Source organism: Tetrao urogallus, assembly GCF_951394365.1.
Source record: "Tetrao urogallus genome assembly, chromosome: 12".
NCBI lineage: Eukaryota > Metazoa > Chordata > Aves > Galliformes > Phasianidae > Tetrao > Tetrao urogallus.
Genome location: NC_136825.1, coordinates 17,253,236 through 17,270,256, shown reverse-complemented (window position 1 = coordinate 17,270,256; position 17,021 = coordinate 17,253,236). Strand labels below are relative to the sequence as shown.

Genomic DNA, 17,021 nt, shown 5'->3' with positions numbered 1-17,021 from the left:
GTTTCATGATGGAAAGAAAACTTTTCCAGAGCCCCAGCCTTTGATCTGAAAGCTGAGCAGCACACTGCCTGCTTGCCAGTGGAGCTGCATACAGCGTTAGTTCTAAACAAGCCACCATTCAGAGACTGCTTCCCTATTTGGAAAAGGGGGGGGGGGGGGGGGGGGGGGGGGGCAGGTATTTTTCCCTTCCAGAGGGCTTTGCAAAGCAAACATTTCCCCGAGCTGGCCCCACCTTCCAGGGTTGAGGCTGGCATAGGCCTTGCACTGTGCCCATGCGCTCCAGGCATGGTATAGGTGGAGTGGTGAGGAGCACTGGGCTGCCCCAAGCACCCAGCCCTCACACAGTGCTCCCAGCCAGGACCAGACAGCAGCCCCTTGTTTTAAATGTCCGAGTTTCTTTATTAACCTGAGTATAACAAATATAACATGTACACAGTATAAAAATGAACACAGAGCATGACAGCGGTACGGATACGGCACAGATACATGACCAGTTCAACAAATGGTAATAACAATAATATATTAAGCATTTCATTGCTTGGAAAAAGCAAGTTTTGTTTGTAAAAATTGTATCCTGTTCCACTAAAATTATACAAAGTACATTCAATACTGAAAAGTGACTCAACAGAGTGGGACTGGGGCTCAGCCTGGCCTTTGGGTGTTACCTCAGGCGGCGGCTGTATAAAGTGGATCCAGGCGCTTCTCCAGGATGAGCTTTAAGAACTTAACAATTAAATTAAGAAGTACAAACCTGGGTGTTTCAGGGAGGGTATTCTTCATTGAACAGCATGTGGAACACGCGCTTTCAGTGGGACCAACAGACTTCGGGAACATGCAGCTGGGGCCGGGCACGGCGCTACGCGGGCTCCGAGTTGATGGGGGGCAGGTTTTGGTGCTTGAAGTACTGCACGACTTGCTGGGGCAGCTCTGCCAGCACAGCTTTGGCCAGTGTCTCCTTGGGGGCCTGCAGGCAAAAAGAAAAAGCAGCAGTGGCACAGGACCAGATTCACCTATGGTTATACTGTATGTCACTGCCTTGGGGACAGGTCCCTCTCAGGGCAGAGCGAAGCAGGTTGTCTGGGAGAGGGTAGAGCTGATGGGAGCATGATGAGTGCTCTCTCTTTTAAGCGGCTCCCAAACGTTTTGGCATTTGCTGGGGTTGCCCCTCTTTTAAGATGAGAACCACAAATAGAACGATGCGGGTCGGATCACAGAAACACAGAATCAGAATGGTTCGAGACCTCAGAGATCACCTCCTTCCAATGAGATGTCGTGTCCAGGCCGCGGGCAGGGACACCTCCCATTCTCCAGGTTTCCCCAAAATCCCACCCGTGGGCTGGGGCACATCCAGCAACGGGGCACCCACAGCTCTGGGCAGCTGTGCCAGGGCCTCACAGCCCTCACAGCAAATTATTTCTTCCTAACATCTAACCTAAACCTCCCGTTAGTTTAAAGCCATTCCCCCTTGTCCTATCTCTACATCCCCTGACAAAGAATCCCTCCCCATCCATCCTGGGATCCCTTTAGATACTGGAAGGCCACAGCGAGGTCTCCCTGGCGCCACCTCTTCTCCTGGGGATGGCACCACAGCCCCCAGGCCCCACTGCTGGGGGTCACGGACTCACGTTGCGGAACTCCCGGAAGGGCACAAACTGGACGATGTCACGCACGGCCTCCTCGCCAGTGTGGGAGCGCAGCACCCGGCTGTCCCCATCCAGGAACTCCATGGCAGCAAAGTCAGCGTTGCCCACCCCCACGATGATGATGGACATGGGCAGCTTGGACGCCTGCACCACGGCATGGCGCGTCTCATCCATGTCACTGATGACTCCATCCGTGATGATGAGGAGGATGAAGTATTGCTGCAGGGAGGGGAAGAGAGGGTCAGAGCTGCCGCAAGGGACACGTCAACTCTAGGCTCGCTGCTAGCAGACGTCAGCACACAGAGCTGAAGGACAGGGCATGGGGACAGATGGATGGACACAACACAGCACCCCAACCAGCGCCTTCATCTCCTCTCCCTCAGGGGAAAGTAATGGTTCCATTTTGGTGCATTACACATCTTGAGCGTGGTGGAGAAATGATGAAAAACAAGCACTTAGGAGCATTAAAGCCTTTTGTTCCTCTCCTCATTCTTTCCATTTCCTCTGAAAACCACCAGTGCTGACGTCCTAGAAAAGCAGGAGGAGACGCGCAGCCTGAAGCCCATTTTCTTGTTTTTCCTCCAGCCCACATCTCGTCTCTTGAAATTCTCCCCTAAGTGCTCTCTTCCCTCAAATAAATTCCGAGTGCAAACGAGGGTGGGTTTCTGGCACCGCTGTGCTGCAGCAGCAGGACCTGCTGCTGCCCTGAGCACTGCAGGACCTGGAGCACATCCCAGGAAGCATGGCACTGAAACGGGGCAAACACATGGAGCTGGGGGGAAAAAGGTGTTCCGGGGGAAGATTTATACAAGAAGGCAGTATCTGGACTCCAGAACTGGCACCAACAATCTGTTTTTGGTGTTTAAGAGAGGAGCTGTGTGCTCACACGCTGCTGGCCAGGACTGACCGTGCACCTGTAAGGGAGAAGGAGCAGAGTCTCAAAGCGGCTGAGAACAGGCAAAAATCCAGCTCATTCCACCCTTCCTGCCAAGCTTCTTCATCTGTGAGTAAACTGGTGCAGAACTGGCCTCTGAGCACGGTCAAAAAGAATGAAACAAGAAAGGCCTCTCTACTTTTGTTCCCGTTCTCTGAAATCAGTGACAGAAAAGCACTAAAAGCACGCGGGAGACAAGGAGGGAGCAGAGCTCATCCACTGCTTCTCACTGCATCTTTCAGAAGCGAAGTGAAATGGGAGGTGATGCTGGGGATCATCTGAAAAGCCCGAGGGCTCTGCAGCAGAGCAGCTGCGAGCATCCTTACCTGGCAGCATCGGCTGGATGCGCTCCAGACAAGTGATGACAATTTTAGAGCCACCTCCTTGGGAACTGAACATCAGCCTGCCTGGGAAGGATGAGCCTGGACTCCGCAGGCATCCATTGCCACCACGGGTATGTGCACCCCATCCCAGGATGGGGACAGGGACCTGGGACGGGGCTGCCTGCTCTCGTCATGCTGATCCAAGCCTCAGCCCCTGATCCATCACATTCTGTGCTCTCAAAAAAGGCAGAGCCGTCTCCAGCCTGTTCCTTTGGTGCGTATTATTTAAATCTCCCTTGATTAAACTATTAGTGCCAACAGAGGGGTGCAATTTGCATATGATTAGTGCCTCTGCTTGGCGCGCAGCATGGGGGATTCTCCCTCCCCCTCCAATACAAGGAGAGAAAATGAAGGCTGAGGAGGCACCTGGGTTTGTGACAAATCAAACCCGATTCAGGCTTTCCCCCAACAAGCAGTGTGCGTTGGACGTGAGGGCTGACAGTCCACAGCCTTCTTGGGGGAGCCAAGAAGGGGAGGGAAGGATGGACAGGAAGCAGTGGGATCCCCTTGAAATGGCAGTTGCTGGAAGTGGCTTATTTTAATAAAGAAAGCAAAGAAAAAAGGCAAATATGGGACAGTATCCTTTCATGCCTGGAGCTGGGGAGAGCAGCAGTGCACAAGCATCCCCCTCCTACCACCGTGCTGGCACCATCTCCTGCATATGAGGATGGGCAGGCCGGTGCAATGGGCTTCCATGCTAACGAGCAGCTTTCTGACATATGGATGTAAGCAGAGTGCTGGACTAATTATCTGCAACTTGAAGGACTGATGAGCGGCTGGAGCGGCCATGTGGGAACGCCGGTCCTGGCTCTGAGCCCACTGTTTGTCCAACCAGTGTGAAAAGGAGCGATAAAAACAAGATACTCAACATCATCCAAGGGGGAGAAGCAGAAAGGTCTTCTTCCAGGAGAAAGTTCACATTTGGCCACATGAGCAACATGTTGCTTTAACCAAGAGGATCTTCCTTCAGGTATCTGCTTTGTATTGAAGTGACATAAACCAAAGGTCTGAAGCCACCCTCTGAACCTCAGCGCAGCTGCTCACGTTTCCCATTCACACAATGGTGCCATTGTCACCAGCCTAGTTCCCTTATGGCCCCCACGACAGTCAGGGACGGTCAGTCCCTCACCACTCAGGAGCCCAAAGCTATTTGGAAAGCAACAGGGCTGCGCTTCTCAGGACTGTCATTCCCTTCCTGGCCAGAATCCACACGAACAGAAGTTGCCCTGGCAGACCAAAGCCCCATGGAACCCAGCAGAAGCCAATGATGGATGCTTCAGAAGAAAATGTAGAAGAGATCAAAGTTTTCCTGTATCCTGCCATGCATGTTGTGGACTCCTGATGACCTTGATGTTTTCCAGGCCAGAAGGTTGTAGCCTTATCACTTCTTGCCTGGGAGCTGCTCCACACCTGGTCAACTCTTGCTATCATCTAGGGCTGCTGGATCCTCTTTGAGATAAGGGGGGCAATGTTTCACACTCCGCTCACTCGTATAAATCCAAGGCTCACTCAAATCATGGCATTTCCCACCCCATCTCATTTCTCTCCCCAGTAATTTCTGATTTTCCACAGCTGCCGTTCTGTTGGCTGTTGAGTTTCTGCATTGTTTTTTTGACGTTCTCTCTGTGAAGCGACGACAGCCAGATGAGAGCCCACGGCTGGGCTTCACAGGCAGGGTTAGTTCTAACTCTCCTCCAAGCCCTTTCCACTCACCAGCATGGGGCAATGGAACAGCAGATGCAAGTCAGCCACAAGGGATGGGGAGATCTTCCCACAATTGTTTGCAGGCAGCTTTCATCCCCAGCTCCCCTAAATAGTCTGGTCTCGCCAGCCAGCTTTGTCTACTGAGCATGCCATGTCCCTGGGGAAGGAAGGAAGCCCAGCAGTGATGCCATAGCAGCCACGAGATGCTCAGCATCCATCGGTGATGCAACCCACCACCTGCCTGGCAGAGTGGCAAACTGCTGGAGTAGTTGCCAAACCCAAACAAGAAACTTTCTCCTATATATAGCCCAGATGGAGCCTGGCTCCGCACCGCCTCTCCCACAGCCTCATCTCTCCTGACATGAAAGCAAGGCCCCAGGTCACAGCGGCCACACCACACGGTAGTCAGAGGAAAGCAGGACTTACAGATGCAGTCTCCTGCTGGGTTGCCTGAGCCGCAAAGCGGGCCACGTGGTTGACAATGGGGGAGAAGTTGGTGGGTCCGTAGAAGCGGATGTGAGGCAGGCAGGCTGAGTATGCTTGGACAATGCCCTCCACACCTGTGGGGAAACCAGAGAAGCCCAAAATCACAACGTGCAACAGCACAAGCCAGCCACCAAATACTCCAAGCATGATCGCAGGATCATAGGTTGACTGAGGTTGGGAGGGACATTAAAAATCATCTCGTTCCAACAAGATGTCACACCCTGCCATGGGCAGGGACACCTCCTGCTAGATCCGGTTTCCTCAATGCCCCATTCAGCCTGGCCTTGAACGCCTCGTGGGATGGGGTTCCACACCTTCTCTGGGCGGCCAGCTCCAGTGCCTCACTGCCCTCTGAGTGAAACAATTCCCCATCTCATCTAAATCTCCCCACTTTTAATTTAAAACTGTTCCCCCCTCTCCAGTCCTATCACTGTCTGATCAAGTAGAGGATGATGAGCTAGTAATGCCAAGGGAGCTCAAGTTCAAAATATCTTTTTCCTCCAAACTCATCCAGATCATGAAGTTTCATCCACTTCTATGCAAATGTTCTAAAATCAGGGCTTTGCTCCTCAGCCACTTTGCAGCAGATCCTCACACCTTCTCTGGTGAGAGGCTTCACAGCACCCACAACCAAAGGCTTTCCTCTTGTTTCTGCAAAAATCTCAAAATCTGGCAAAGAGGAGGAGCAAAAAAGAAAAGCAGCTGGTCTCTGAGCTTAACAAAACACCAGACAGACATGGGGCAGTGCAGAAGCTGAAACATCCCAGAAACACCTTGAATGCTCCCAGGCTGTTTGGAAGCAATACTTTGTCCTGCAGGTCACCAGAGACTCTTCTGCTTCTGCCGTCCAACAGAGCTGCCCAGGAAGATCTTTCTGTCCTTTCCCCCCCCTCTCGTAAACCAGGAGAACAAAGAAACCCAAAAAGGCTTTCTTTATCACCGAGCTCCTGTTCTGCTAGGGTGAAGCAGAGGTCAACACAGATGGCCTTGGCAGCTCAAGGTTGCCCTCACTGTCCATGGTTAGAATAGCTCTTCAGCAATGACTGCTATTGGCTCTCGGTTGCTAAATGAACTACAGAAGTATTAAGCCTGAATTCCCCATCTGCTAAGCAGCCCTTGTGTTTCTCACTAGCAGACGGCTGGTAGGACACCCAGAACGAAGGCGTTATTTTTATGCTGTCTCAATCCAGTTGCATTTTGCCCTGGGACCTCCTACACACCCCCAGATCTTCTCTGCTTTCCACTGAGTGAACCCGTAGTAGCTGCTCTGCTTCCATGCTAAAGGCTGTCTCTGAACTGAACTTGGAAAACTCCTGCGATAAGTTACTGGAGAAGCCCAGGAGGAAAGACAGAAGACACTGAAGGCATATGAAAGCCTGGCAGGCACTCACCTGAACAGAAAGGGTTTGTGGGGTTGAAGTTAATGGCAAACTCATGAGATACCTGTGGAGAAGAGATATGAATTAGCACAGAGGCAGAGCACAGTGCTCTCCATCAGTTCAGCTGATGCAGTATCACACGAGTTCGCCCCATTGGGCCAGCAGTGCTTCCCCACCCTCTGCTGTTCTACAGCGAGGAGCAAAGATAAATGTGGTCAAGGCTGGGGATGGACTGGACTGGTTCCTCCGGCTTCCCACTCCCATCATGACATTATCACACCATCAGTGGTGACAGCAGGTTGTCCCCATGGCTTCCTGCTGGCTGCCCAGAGGGAGAACACACATCACACCAGAAGAAATGACTTCATCCTATTGCACACAATTAGCCTCATGATCTGGGTCGTGATGAAAAGCAGTACAGGAGAGGTGACGACCACAGAACCATCCCTGCAAAGCAGGTGCAAAGCCCACGAGTTTCCCTGCCGCCTCCTCCCAAGCTGAGGGAGATGCCCTCAAAAGGAGGTCCCCTGTGACACGGGTAGAGAGCCCAGCGCTCCCCTGCTTGTAGCACCAGCCACGCCAGAGAAACCAACAGCAGAAACCCTCCAAATGTACTCCTCTAGGAAGTGCCTGCAGACAGAAACCGTAAAAAAATTAAAATAAAAACTGGAGAACGGTTGCTTTGAAAGTGTAATTCAATGGCTTGGGTGCAAGAGAGGTTCAGGGCTCCCGTGCTCCAGTGTGAACCTTGCCGATGTTGGCATGGGGTGACCGCTTGCTCGGGGAAGAACCACCAGATCTGGGTGCTGAGGCATTCCTCACTCTCTGATTCAGACACAGCGAGGAGCAAACGGGCTCTGAGCAGCACCGAGGACACACAGCTCCCTCTTTCAGACTTCTGGGAGCCAAAGGCACGATATGGGATCTCAGCCCACTGGTTGCAAGGGCTCCCAAACAAAAAACTCCATGCCGTAGTTACAAAACAAGGCTGTTTTCTTCCTCTCACGAGGGTGGTGGTTCGCTGTGGTTCTCGGCCCAGGGATGGCTTCAGGACATGCGTACTCACAGCGCTGGCAGAATGAATGTCCTCTACATTGCCGTGTGAAGCCCAAGTCCTCCCGAGACTGCGAAAGCAGCACGCATCTGGTTCAGACTTTCCAATTAGAATGGGCATTGTGTCGAAAGCAGCAGAAACTATTTTTGCAAGGCACCGTGGGGTGAGAAACGACACAAACAAACAAAAGTAGGTCAGGCTAAAACTCTGGCGTGCTGCAAAGCTGATGAGCTGCCGTACAGGAGGATGGCACCGACCCGCTCAGGTGCCTCCATGCCCATAAGCACAGCCAGCAACGATCCCATTCACACCATAGGCAACTTGAGGCACACTCTGAAACGCACGACTTGTTTTTCACACACCATTTCTGGTGGAAGCCTTAATTTTGGGCAACGTGTCCTACTTCAGATTTCTGGATTTTCAGTCGTTAAAGGGCTCACTGTTTTGGGGCTGGTTTTTTTTTTTTTTAGAAGACACTCCAAATTTTGCCATGCAAGTATTTATAGAGAAGGTAAACAGAAATGCTTCCATGTTTTGCAATCGAGAAAGAGGGGGTTCTCTTTCTTTTAAGCAGCAGAGAAGCAGTTTGGAGCTGTTTTCCTCACTTTTTGCAGCACTACATGGAGCACTCCCCCTGCGTGGCTGAAATGTTTCAAAACCTCCTCTTGAGTTTGTACAGATTTTATATATATATATATATACACACACACACACACACACACACACACACATATACACACACACATATATATATATCTGCTAGAAAATCCAACAGGAATTCAACAAGGCTTCAAAATAACAAAGTTAAAAAAAAAAGGGGGGGGGAGGCAGGGAACTCATTCCCTGTTGGGTGCACCCAGAGGTACACAGAATCACTGAGGTTGGACAAGACCTCTAAGATCATCCAGTCCAACCCCAACCCATCACCACCATGCCCACTAAGCCACGTCCAAGTGCAGGACCTTTCCCAACTGGGAGCAACCCCTTCCAGCAGTCCCAGAGGGTGGGGTGTCCACACGTGCAGCCTGGCTGTGCCCTCTGGATGGGGTGGTTGTGGGTGGAAGCTCCATCTTCTCCCACCAGGAACTGCAGACGTGCCCAAGCCCCAGCCCAGGAGATGGGGTAGTTGGTGGGGCTTCAGTTTCAAGCATCACCCTCTGCAGGGCCACCTCATCCCCCAGCAACCAAAACCCATCTGCTTCCTACCGGGAAACCGCTCGAGGCTCTTTACAGAGCTGTTACATTGCAAGATGTTCTTTGACATTTCCAACGAGACTTTTGTGTGCAAAATATCTCACTCCGACTGGTTCTTTGAAAGCGTTTGGCGATGCCATGGCAACAGGAGAGCGACGAGAACAAAGCACAACATCCACGACTGAGATCTCTAACCACCTTTCCCATTTTCAGCCTCATCTGCAATGCACAACGGCCATCGGTTCACCCGCTGCCAGGACACAGGGCACCGGGCACGCAGCTCCCCACCGGCCTGCCCCAACACCGGCCTTGGGTTTCAGCACGTGGGTTCTGAAGCCACTCATCCCTGCACGCCGTGCTCCTTCCAGCCCCGCTGCTTTTTCCATTCCCATTTCTCTCCACAAACAATAAATCCCCTGGTGGTAGCTGGCAGCCGTTATTCCTCGGAAGCTGCTCACCAAGATTTTCCCACAGAATCTAGGGAAGCGACAGACCTGAAACATTTGGTGGCCAATTGGGATGAATCAGCTCCAGTGTGCGCAGGGAGAGATGGACTCCAGACAGTGGCAACAGCAGCAACTCCCACGTGAATCACAGGGATTCTGGCTGCCACAGAGAGCAGTCTGCCTCAGCATGGTGGAACCATGAGAGCCCTTGGGCTCTGCCCTGTGGTTGTGGGCAGCTGAGGGATGCGAGGCCATGTAAAAGGGGAAGCTGGATGAGCAGTGTCACCTGCTGCTGGTGGTGGCTTCTATGGCTGTGACAAGCAGTGCTGGACTGGTCCTGTGGGACTTCTGTACGTGGTTAAAATGCCCCCAGTTGTCCTCAATCTCTGGGAAGAAGTGGGGTGCAGAAGCAGGGGATGCCAAGGCACAGGCTGTAAGCAATCCCAAGGAATCCTGGAGTGTGTTGAGGAGAATTTCCTGGTCCAGACACCAGACAAACTGACCAGAGAAGTATTTCTGCATCTGACCAGATGCTTGCCAACACAGAGGAGTTTGTTAAAGAGGTAAAGACTGGAGGCACTCTGGGGCTGTAGTGACCATCAGGGGCTAAATAAGTTATGTTGTGAAAACTGGAGGAAGGGAGGTCCAGCAATGGCTCCAGGTGCAGGGAGCAATTCCTCAGCCCCACTTCTTGAAGCCTCCAGCCAGGAGCAGTGCTCATGGTGAGAACACTGGCTCCAGCAGGCTCCTCGTGCTGCTGTGTGCCGCTGATACTCCAGCACAGCCTGACACAGACTGTGGTGGCTTCAACCCCCTGAACACTCAATTCCCTGCCCTAACGTGCTGCCACAACCTGTAGGCACTGCCCACACAGCATCATCTGGAGGCTGCCCAGCTCCCATCCTCTGGCCAGATCTCACTGCAACCTAATAACTCATCCACGGCCCCATGATTGCTCCTGCCTCCCACCAGCAAGATTAATCAGCAACAATGGTATCAGTGCCAGGGAGCCTTGAGTGCCAGCCTGGCTGCCTGCACTCCATCCTCACCTCACATCTCCCTACAAACCTAGCATGCCCCATGCCCCAGCTCTGCTCCTGCACAGAAGCTCTCAGGACAGAAGTGTTTCAAGCACACAGATCGCTGCCACACGTTACCTTCCAGTCTGGTGGGAGCTGGGCACCGAATCCCAGAGCAGGAAACATTTTGTCTCTGCAAGGGAAGAAAACATGAGTGGATTTCCACGCACACAAGGGATGCCAGCATGCACTTCAGCACACCAAACTGTCGCCATCCCACCAGCTCCAGGAACGCAGCTCCCTGTCTGCTTGAGCGCCATCACACTCCACAGTGCTGATGGGGAAAGAGGAGAAACTCTGTCCCTTATGTCTCTTGTCATTGCAGTGCCCCCATCACAATGTACACCACAATTTTCTTCCACGGAGTTTCCCAAAAGCAGGGCATCATTTCCCCCTGCTCCATGGGCGGAAAATCAAGCCACAGAAAGGGGTGACATGCATCCCAGCAGCTCGTCAGGAAGCCAGGGGAATGCCTGCAAAGCAATGGGAGAGGCAGAAAGGCACAGCACTTACGAGTCATAGTCCTGGATGATCTGCCCGACAGCCCAGATTGCCGACAGGTATTCATTTGTTCCAATGGGGTTGATGTAGTGCAAAGAGGACGGGTCCCGTGGGTTCCCATTGGAGGCAGTGAAGTCGATCCCAACCTGAGGGAAGCACAGACTGCCTTCTGTTAGCAGTCACCACTACAAACCCATCCTCCCATTCTCCACTGCAGATGGACAACGGTGAGGCCCAGGCACAGCCCCATCACAACCCAAACCTCCAATTTTGGGAAGTTTGACAAATTTACCCTCCCTAAAAAAAAAAACAAACCTAAAAAAGCAAAGTAATTCACTATGATGCCCAAATTTTTTACCATCAAGAATCACAGACATGGCGTCCCAAAGAAGCAAGTCACCAGCACCAGGGTTCATGCTGAAGTCTGCTGCCCATCTGCCAAGCAAGGAGCTCCATGGACACCAAACCAGGCAGGGTTGCCTGGGCTTTTGTTGGGTTCAAGGCCTCTTCTGTCCCAAGAGACACAACCCTGAGCTGAGCTTTCCCTACAGCTACCCTACACAGTGCTTCTCCTGAGTCCAATGCAGGCCAAGTTCCTGCTTTGTCAGCAAGGCACTCGTGCTTCTCCCTCCTCCACGCTATTTAAAGACATTTGTAGGAATGCATATCCGAGATCTCGGATCCAGTTAAATGTGGTCAGATGCAGCGAGGCGATGAACCACCAGATTTGAAATGACTGGGAGGGAAGAGCGAGGAAGAGACGAGCAGACGGCGTGCCTGCATTCGCCTTGTTTGCAGAGCAAATAGGAAAAACCCAAAATAACTTTGGTGGTTAAATTGAGCTCAGGGGATTTGCAGGGGATTTTGCTCTGTATCTGTAATGAGAGAGGAAAAACTCGGCTCCTGGGCCGGGTCAAAGCCAGGGGTGGGGATGACAAGACAGCCCCTGCAGCATGGAGCAGCTGGGGATGGGAAGAGTCCCAGGGGCCACTGCCCTCCCTGGGCTCATCCCTTCAGGATGGCAGCAGAGGATCATGCGAGAAGCCCAGTAAAACCTGACCTCTTCAGCATGAGATTGATGGTCTTATAGCTCACTGCTCCAATGAAACAGAAGCAGCCAAGCCACACTTGGTCAGAGCACAATAAAGAAACTGAGGCGCCATGCAAAACATGCTGAGAGCCACGTAGGAGAGCAGAAACTGAACCAGGTGCCTTGGGAGGGGAAAATTCCAGCATTTCCCATTACCAGCAGACCTCAACGAGCGAGATTTCAGCATTCCAACTAATTTGCACAACAGCTCTGTGCTACCAATAAACTGGATGATTTTCCCTTCCTATTCACTCCCCAGCACCAAGACCTTCACGCACAGCAGCAGAATGGCACATAAAGAGCTCTTGCACTTGTTCCTGTTTCTATGGTAACTCTTCCTCCTCCTCCCCCCCCCATGTTTTCAGACAAGACAACAAAATAAAAGCTGAAATGACTGCGTGTGCCCAGCGCTCGCTGGGTGCCGCAGCAGAAAAGTTTTCAGAAATTAGAAAGCTAATGGGGGGAAAAAAAACAACACTTCTGTTCTGTGGTGGGTTCACTCAGGGCTGTAACGTCTCCTTGTAATTCCTCTTGACAAACCACTGGTGCTCCAGCTCGAGTGAGGGTGGAAATGCAAATAAAAATGCAGAAATACTGCATCGTTAACAGCCCAGAGCCTCTGAGCTGGGTTCAAAACACCCAGGCCTCTCTCAGCAATCTGGATGCCAGTTAACACAGCGACGGGCAGAGATGCTGGTAGAAATTTGTGAAGGACTCCATGAGACCCTCATCCTCAGCAGCAGCAGGTTGTACGTCTGAGCACTGCAGTACTGATGCCAGTACCAGTACCACATGGTTTAACAGCAAGATGGAGCAAGCTCCTCATTGCTGTGAAATCCCACCCTGCTAAGCCAGCAGGATGCAGCTGGCCCAAGGGCAGCCTCCTACAGCACCTCCCTTCAGCAACTTTGATCATGACATATTTATTACCACTATTGGACAAACAGCAAGCCAAAGTCCTTACAGTGAACATCAGCTGGCAGCCTCCCAGGATGTAGTCCAGGAATGAGAAATCTCTGATGATCTGAAATAAAATAGAAAGCAAAGTGTATCAGCAATCTTCGCTACTGCAGGAAAAGAAAACACCACTGAAATCACCCAGGCCTCCTATCACTGTGTTTTGGGACCTTCAGGGAGCTCCATCCATGTGGCAAAGCAAGTAGGAAGGATCAGGGGAGGTGGGGGAGTCACTGTCCCTGGGGGTGTTCAAGAACTGTGGAGAAGTGGCACTGAGGGACGTGGTCAGTGAGCATGGTGAGGGGTGGGGGTGGAGTTGGACTTGGTGACCTTAGTTGTCTCATCCAACATCAATGATTCTGTGACCACTGGGGTCTTTCAAAGCAGCATTCCAGCACTTCCTAAGCTAAACTACATGTGATGTGGCCATCCACAGCGATCCATGCACACAGCACCAGGGACACAGCCATGGCACGACAGAGAGCAAAGAGCTGCAAATCCTATTCCAAGGGGAGGAGAACCCAAAAAAAGGAAAATTGCCTTCACTTGTGCCCCATTGTATGTGCACTTGGAAACCCAAGAGCACTGGAGACAGAAGGGGTGGGAAGCTGAGTGCAATATAAAGTCCCAAAACCTACCAAAGAAACATCCCAGCATAGTGCTCACCTTGCAGGACTTGACGATGATGATCCCAGAGTTCTTGTAATTCTTTTTCTTCTTTTGCTTTTTGGGGTTAATGCACTCTAGTTCTAGCTGTAAGAGAGAAGCTGTTACCCAAAGCTAACTGCAAAACAGAACTGCTGCTGTGCCCTCCCCGCTGCTGGAATAGCAAGGACAAGCTCACTGATAGCTAGGGCAGGCCACAGCTGTTCCTCTGAAGCTCTTGGGAAATAAATGCTTTTTCTATATTCAGAAAATAATGGCTGCATTTATTTATTTATTTATTTTTAATCTAAAACCATTTGAATAAAACCTCTTATCAAAGAACAAAGTCTAAATGTGGGCTGTGGACTCATCATTCCTGCAGTCTCTGGACACCGAACAACGCTCTCCAGCTCAGACCCCCAGATCAGGTGCACCTGGGATCAGTCTGAGATCAGCTGGGCACACCTGGGCTGGAAGAGTCAGCTCTGACAAACGGGTTCCCAGATCCTACAGTGCCCCTATTTTGCCTCCAAGCAGCTCTGACGGGACCACCGTGGCCAGGGAATGCACAGCACTGCTGAGCTGCTTTCAGCCAGCCAGCAAAAGCAGACAGAGCTGCTTGCAAACAGGCTCAAAATGCAGCTCTGGAAGCATGTACCAAAAAAAAAAAAAAAAAAAGGCATATTTGGCTGAGTATTTCAGCCATCTCATGTCCCAGCATAGGTCAAATACCAGCATGTCCAAGAAGAAAGCAAAAACAAAAATAAAAATCCTCTAGGGCAGAAATCAAGCAGCTGGATTACGCTGAAGGACCCACGGTGGGAGCAGCTCCAGCTAATAGGGAATGTGGCCAGGCCCTGGGCGATTCAGCAGAGCAGGAGACCATAGCCTGGAGAGCATTTATGGCAGAAACCAACAACACGAGGATTGCAAGCAGTGCTTTTTTCCTTTGGATCTCAGAGGTGAGAATTCACGGCTAACTCCTTGCTGTAAGCACAGGAAATTTTGCTGCTGTTTTAACCCCAAAATCACATTGGTGCCAGTGGTCCTCACCAACCCTCCTGTCCAATGGGCTGGAGGCCATGAAAACAGCGAAGCCTTGAGGCAAGAGAAGCGATGCTACAGCAGCAGAGGGGACTCAAGTTCTCATCTTCTCATTCCCATCTGCAAACGTGCGGTGCCTGCTCTGCGGCAAGAGCATCCCTGCTCCTGTTTCTGTATTTACCCACATCAGCGTGGCCAGATGAAAGGAAGAGACAGGTCACGAGGAGCTGCCTCGGGGAGAAGGGATGCTGGCATGTGGTACCCAGCACTGAGACTGCTTGCTTCAGAGCCAGAGCCCCCAGCAGCTGGAGCACAGATGTGAGGGGCACGGAGTGCCTGACCTTTCTGGGTGCAGCCCTGGTCTCTGCCCAAATGCTGCTCCCCGAGGCACTAGGACTTACACAAGCAAGGCAGCAACCAAGCCACACGAGGGGAGGAAGCAAAGGGATGTCCCCAGTTGCACCCAAGTCATGTGCTCTGGCATGTCATGCACAGCAGCACGGGCATGCAGGGAACACCCCCTCCATTGCCCCCCTCCCCAGGCAACAAGGCATCTTCAAGTGTTGCTTCAGACAAATCTTAGATTTTCAGATAAGACTGCCTTCATACTTTCTAACTCAGACATCTATTTCAGCTAAAGCAATGACCTGAATCATTCGCTGTGTAGATGGGAGGAAAAAGCAGTTCTTCCTCATCTCAAAGCCTCCTCAGCACAGGCTGAAGGTCTCAGTGCAAGCACCAAAACCCACCTCCAGCCCCAAGGAGCAACGTGGCCACCACTGCCCTTGCCCCATCCTGCACAGAAAACACGTCGGCACTTACTGGAAAGGCATCTTGGGCTTCACACATCCTGGCCACTGAGGTCTGAAACTCCCCAATGAAGTCGTGCCCCCCGTCACTGTCATAGTCGTAACACATGACCTAGAATCACAGAACATCCCAAGTTGGAAGGGACCCACGAGGATCACCGAGCCCAACCCCTGGCTCCACACAGCACCACCCAAATCCTACAGCTGAGAGCAGTGTCCCAACGCTCCCTGAGCTCCAGCAGCTCAGGCCCATGCCCGCTGCCCTAGGGAGCTGTTCTGAGCCCACCATTCTCTGGTGCAGAACCTTTCCCTATAACCCTCACCTGACCCTCCCCAGACACAGCTCCTCAGACCCTGCTGCTGTCACCAGAGAGCAGAGATCCACTTCTCTGCAAGAAAGCTGTAGGCTGCCACAAGGTCTCCCCTCATCCCAAGAGGAAGCCAAAGGGCCGTCGTTACCTTGATCAGCTTCTCCACATCTCCATCACACAGTGACACTAAAGGCACAGTGAACGGCTTCCAGACGGGGTCCAACGTGTACTTGATCACCTGTGAGGTGGAAATGGAAGGATGGAGTTACAACAGGTGAAACAGGACACAGGCACAAAGGAGGGGATGTTCCCCCCTATATAAAGGTGTCCTCTGCATCCCTCACCCCAGCCATAGCTTACTGCCCCACTACTTCCATCTAAGTGGAGTGGTGGAACACCACAACCATCACAGACAGCTGAGCAGCCCTGGGTATACACAGATCTTGCCTTATCTGTGTAACAGCTGCTGCACGAGCTGGAGAAATGTAATTGATGCTTTTTAACATGCACGGAGAGAAGGCAAGCTGTATGTGCTGCAGACCTTGGACGTGCTTGCAGGGCACGTGAAGATGCTTACACAAAAGTGCCCTGCTCAAAGAGAGAGACTGATGTGAATCTCAGTCCAGGACACAAAGCTCAGAGGCGTCAAGCAGCTCAGGCAGAGTCTTTGTAGGACAGCATTCTCTAAGGAAGCACCAGCAGCAAGCCTGACAAAGCAGCCACCTGAAGAGGTGCAAAGGCCAGTGCTATGATGGGATGCTCCCTACAGCCCCTTCCTTTGCACAGACTGCACCCTTCAACATCACCTCCCTGCCCCAAGGGGCTGCACCTGCTGCAGGTATCCCAGAAGCAGACTGGCTCAAAGGTTTAAAGGAAAAGGGAAAGGAAAACATATGGAAAGTCAGCAAGGGGTGACCACTGAGCAACGTCACTCTGTGTCAAGGCAAACACAGGGATCCCTGGAGCAGAAGACCCATTGCAAAGGACCCTAGAGCTTAGCAGCCAGAGCTACAGGAGGTGCAGGGAACACATAGGGCAGAGCCAACCCTATGCCAGTCTTCTCACTGGTGTTTGTTTGCATTGCAGAACAAACCCACAGCCCCAGAACACAAGACACACAGGAAGTTTTGCCTCTCCTCTCTCCAAAGCCATCACTCCTTCTGCTGAGACCAGGAACAGCCCTACCAGGCGAGGAGCACGTCTGTCCCCATCATCGCAGGACAGAGCTGTCAAATAACCACGTGGGGCTTGCAATGGGCTTTTATATTACAGACTGACAGACTGGGAAAAACCCTGACACCGTGAGCACAGTTTAGCAGAGAATTTGTAAACACCTCCTCCAAGAGGCTGGGAGAGCAGGGA

The 17,021-nt window shown here is 51.9% G+C and overlaps 1 protein-coding gene across 1 annotated transcript in view; it reads right to left on the bottom strand.

The window, feature by feature from the left end:
* Nucleotides 1-856: 856 nt before the first annotated feature.
* CPNE2 (copine 2) overlaps nt 857-17,021 on the bottom strand; it is a gene marked incomplete at its 3' end in the record, with an annotated part of 32,814 nt that continues 16,649 nt past the window's right edge. The window contains exons 6-15 of the mRNA XM_079541379.1: nt 15,808-15,897; nt 15,362-15,460; nt 13,517-13,603; nt 12,858-12,917; nt 10,816-10,949; nt 10,381-10,435; nt 6,542-6,593; nt 5,091-5,224; nt 1,626-1,862; nt 857-964 (exon numbers count right to left, since the gene is read on the bottom strand). Of these exons, the coding sequence (XP_079397505.1) occupies nt 857-964; nt 1,626-1,862; nt 5,091-5,224; nt 6,542-6,593; nt 10,381-10,435; nt 10,816-10,949; nt 12,858-12,917; nt 13,517-13,603; nt 15,362-15,460; nt 15,808-15,897 (1,056 nt within the window). The remainder of the gene's footprint in view (nt 965-1,625; nt 1,863-5,090; nt 5,225-6,541; nt 6,594-10,380; nt 10,436-10,815; nt 10,950-12,857; nt 12,918-13,516; nt 13,604-15,361; nt 15,461-15,807; nt 15,898-17,021) is intronic.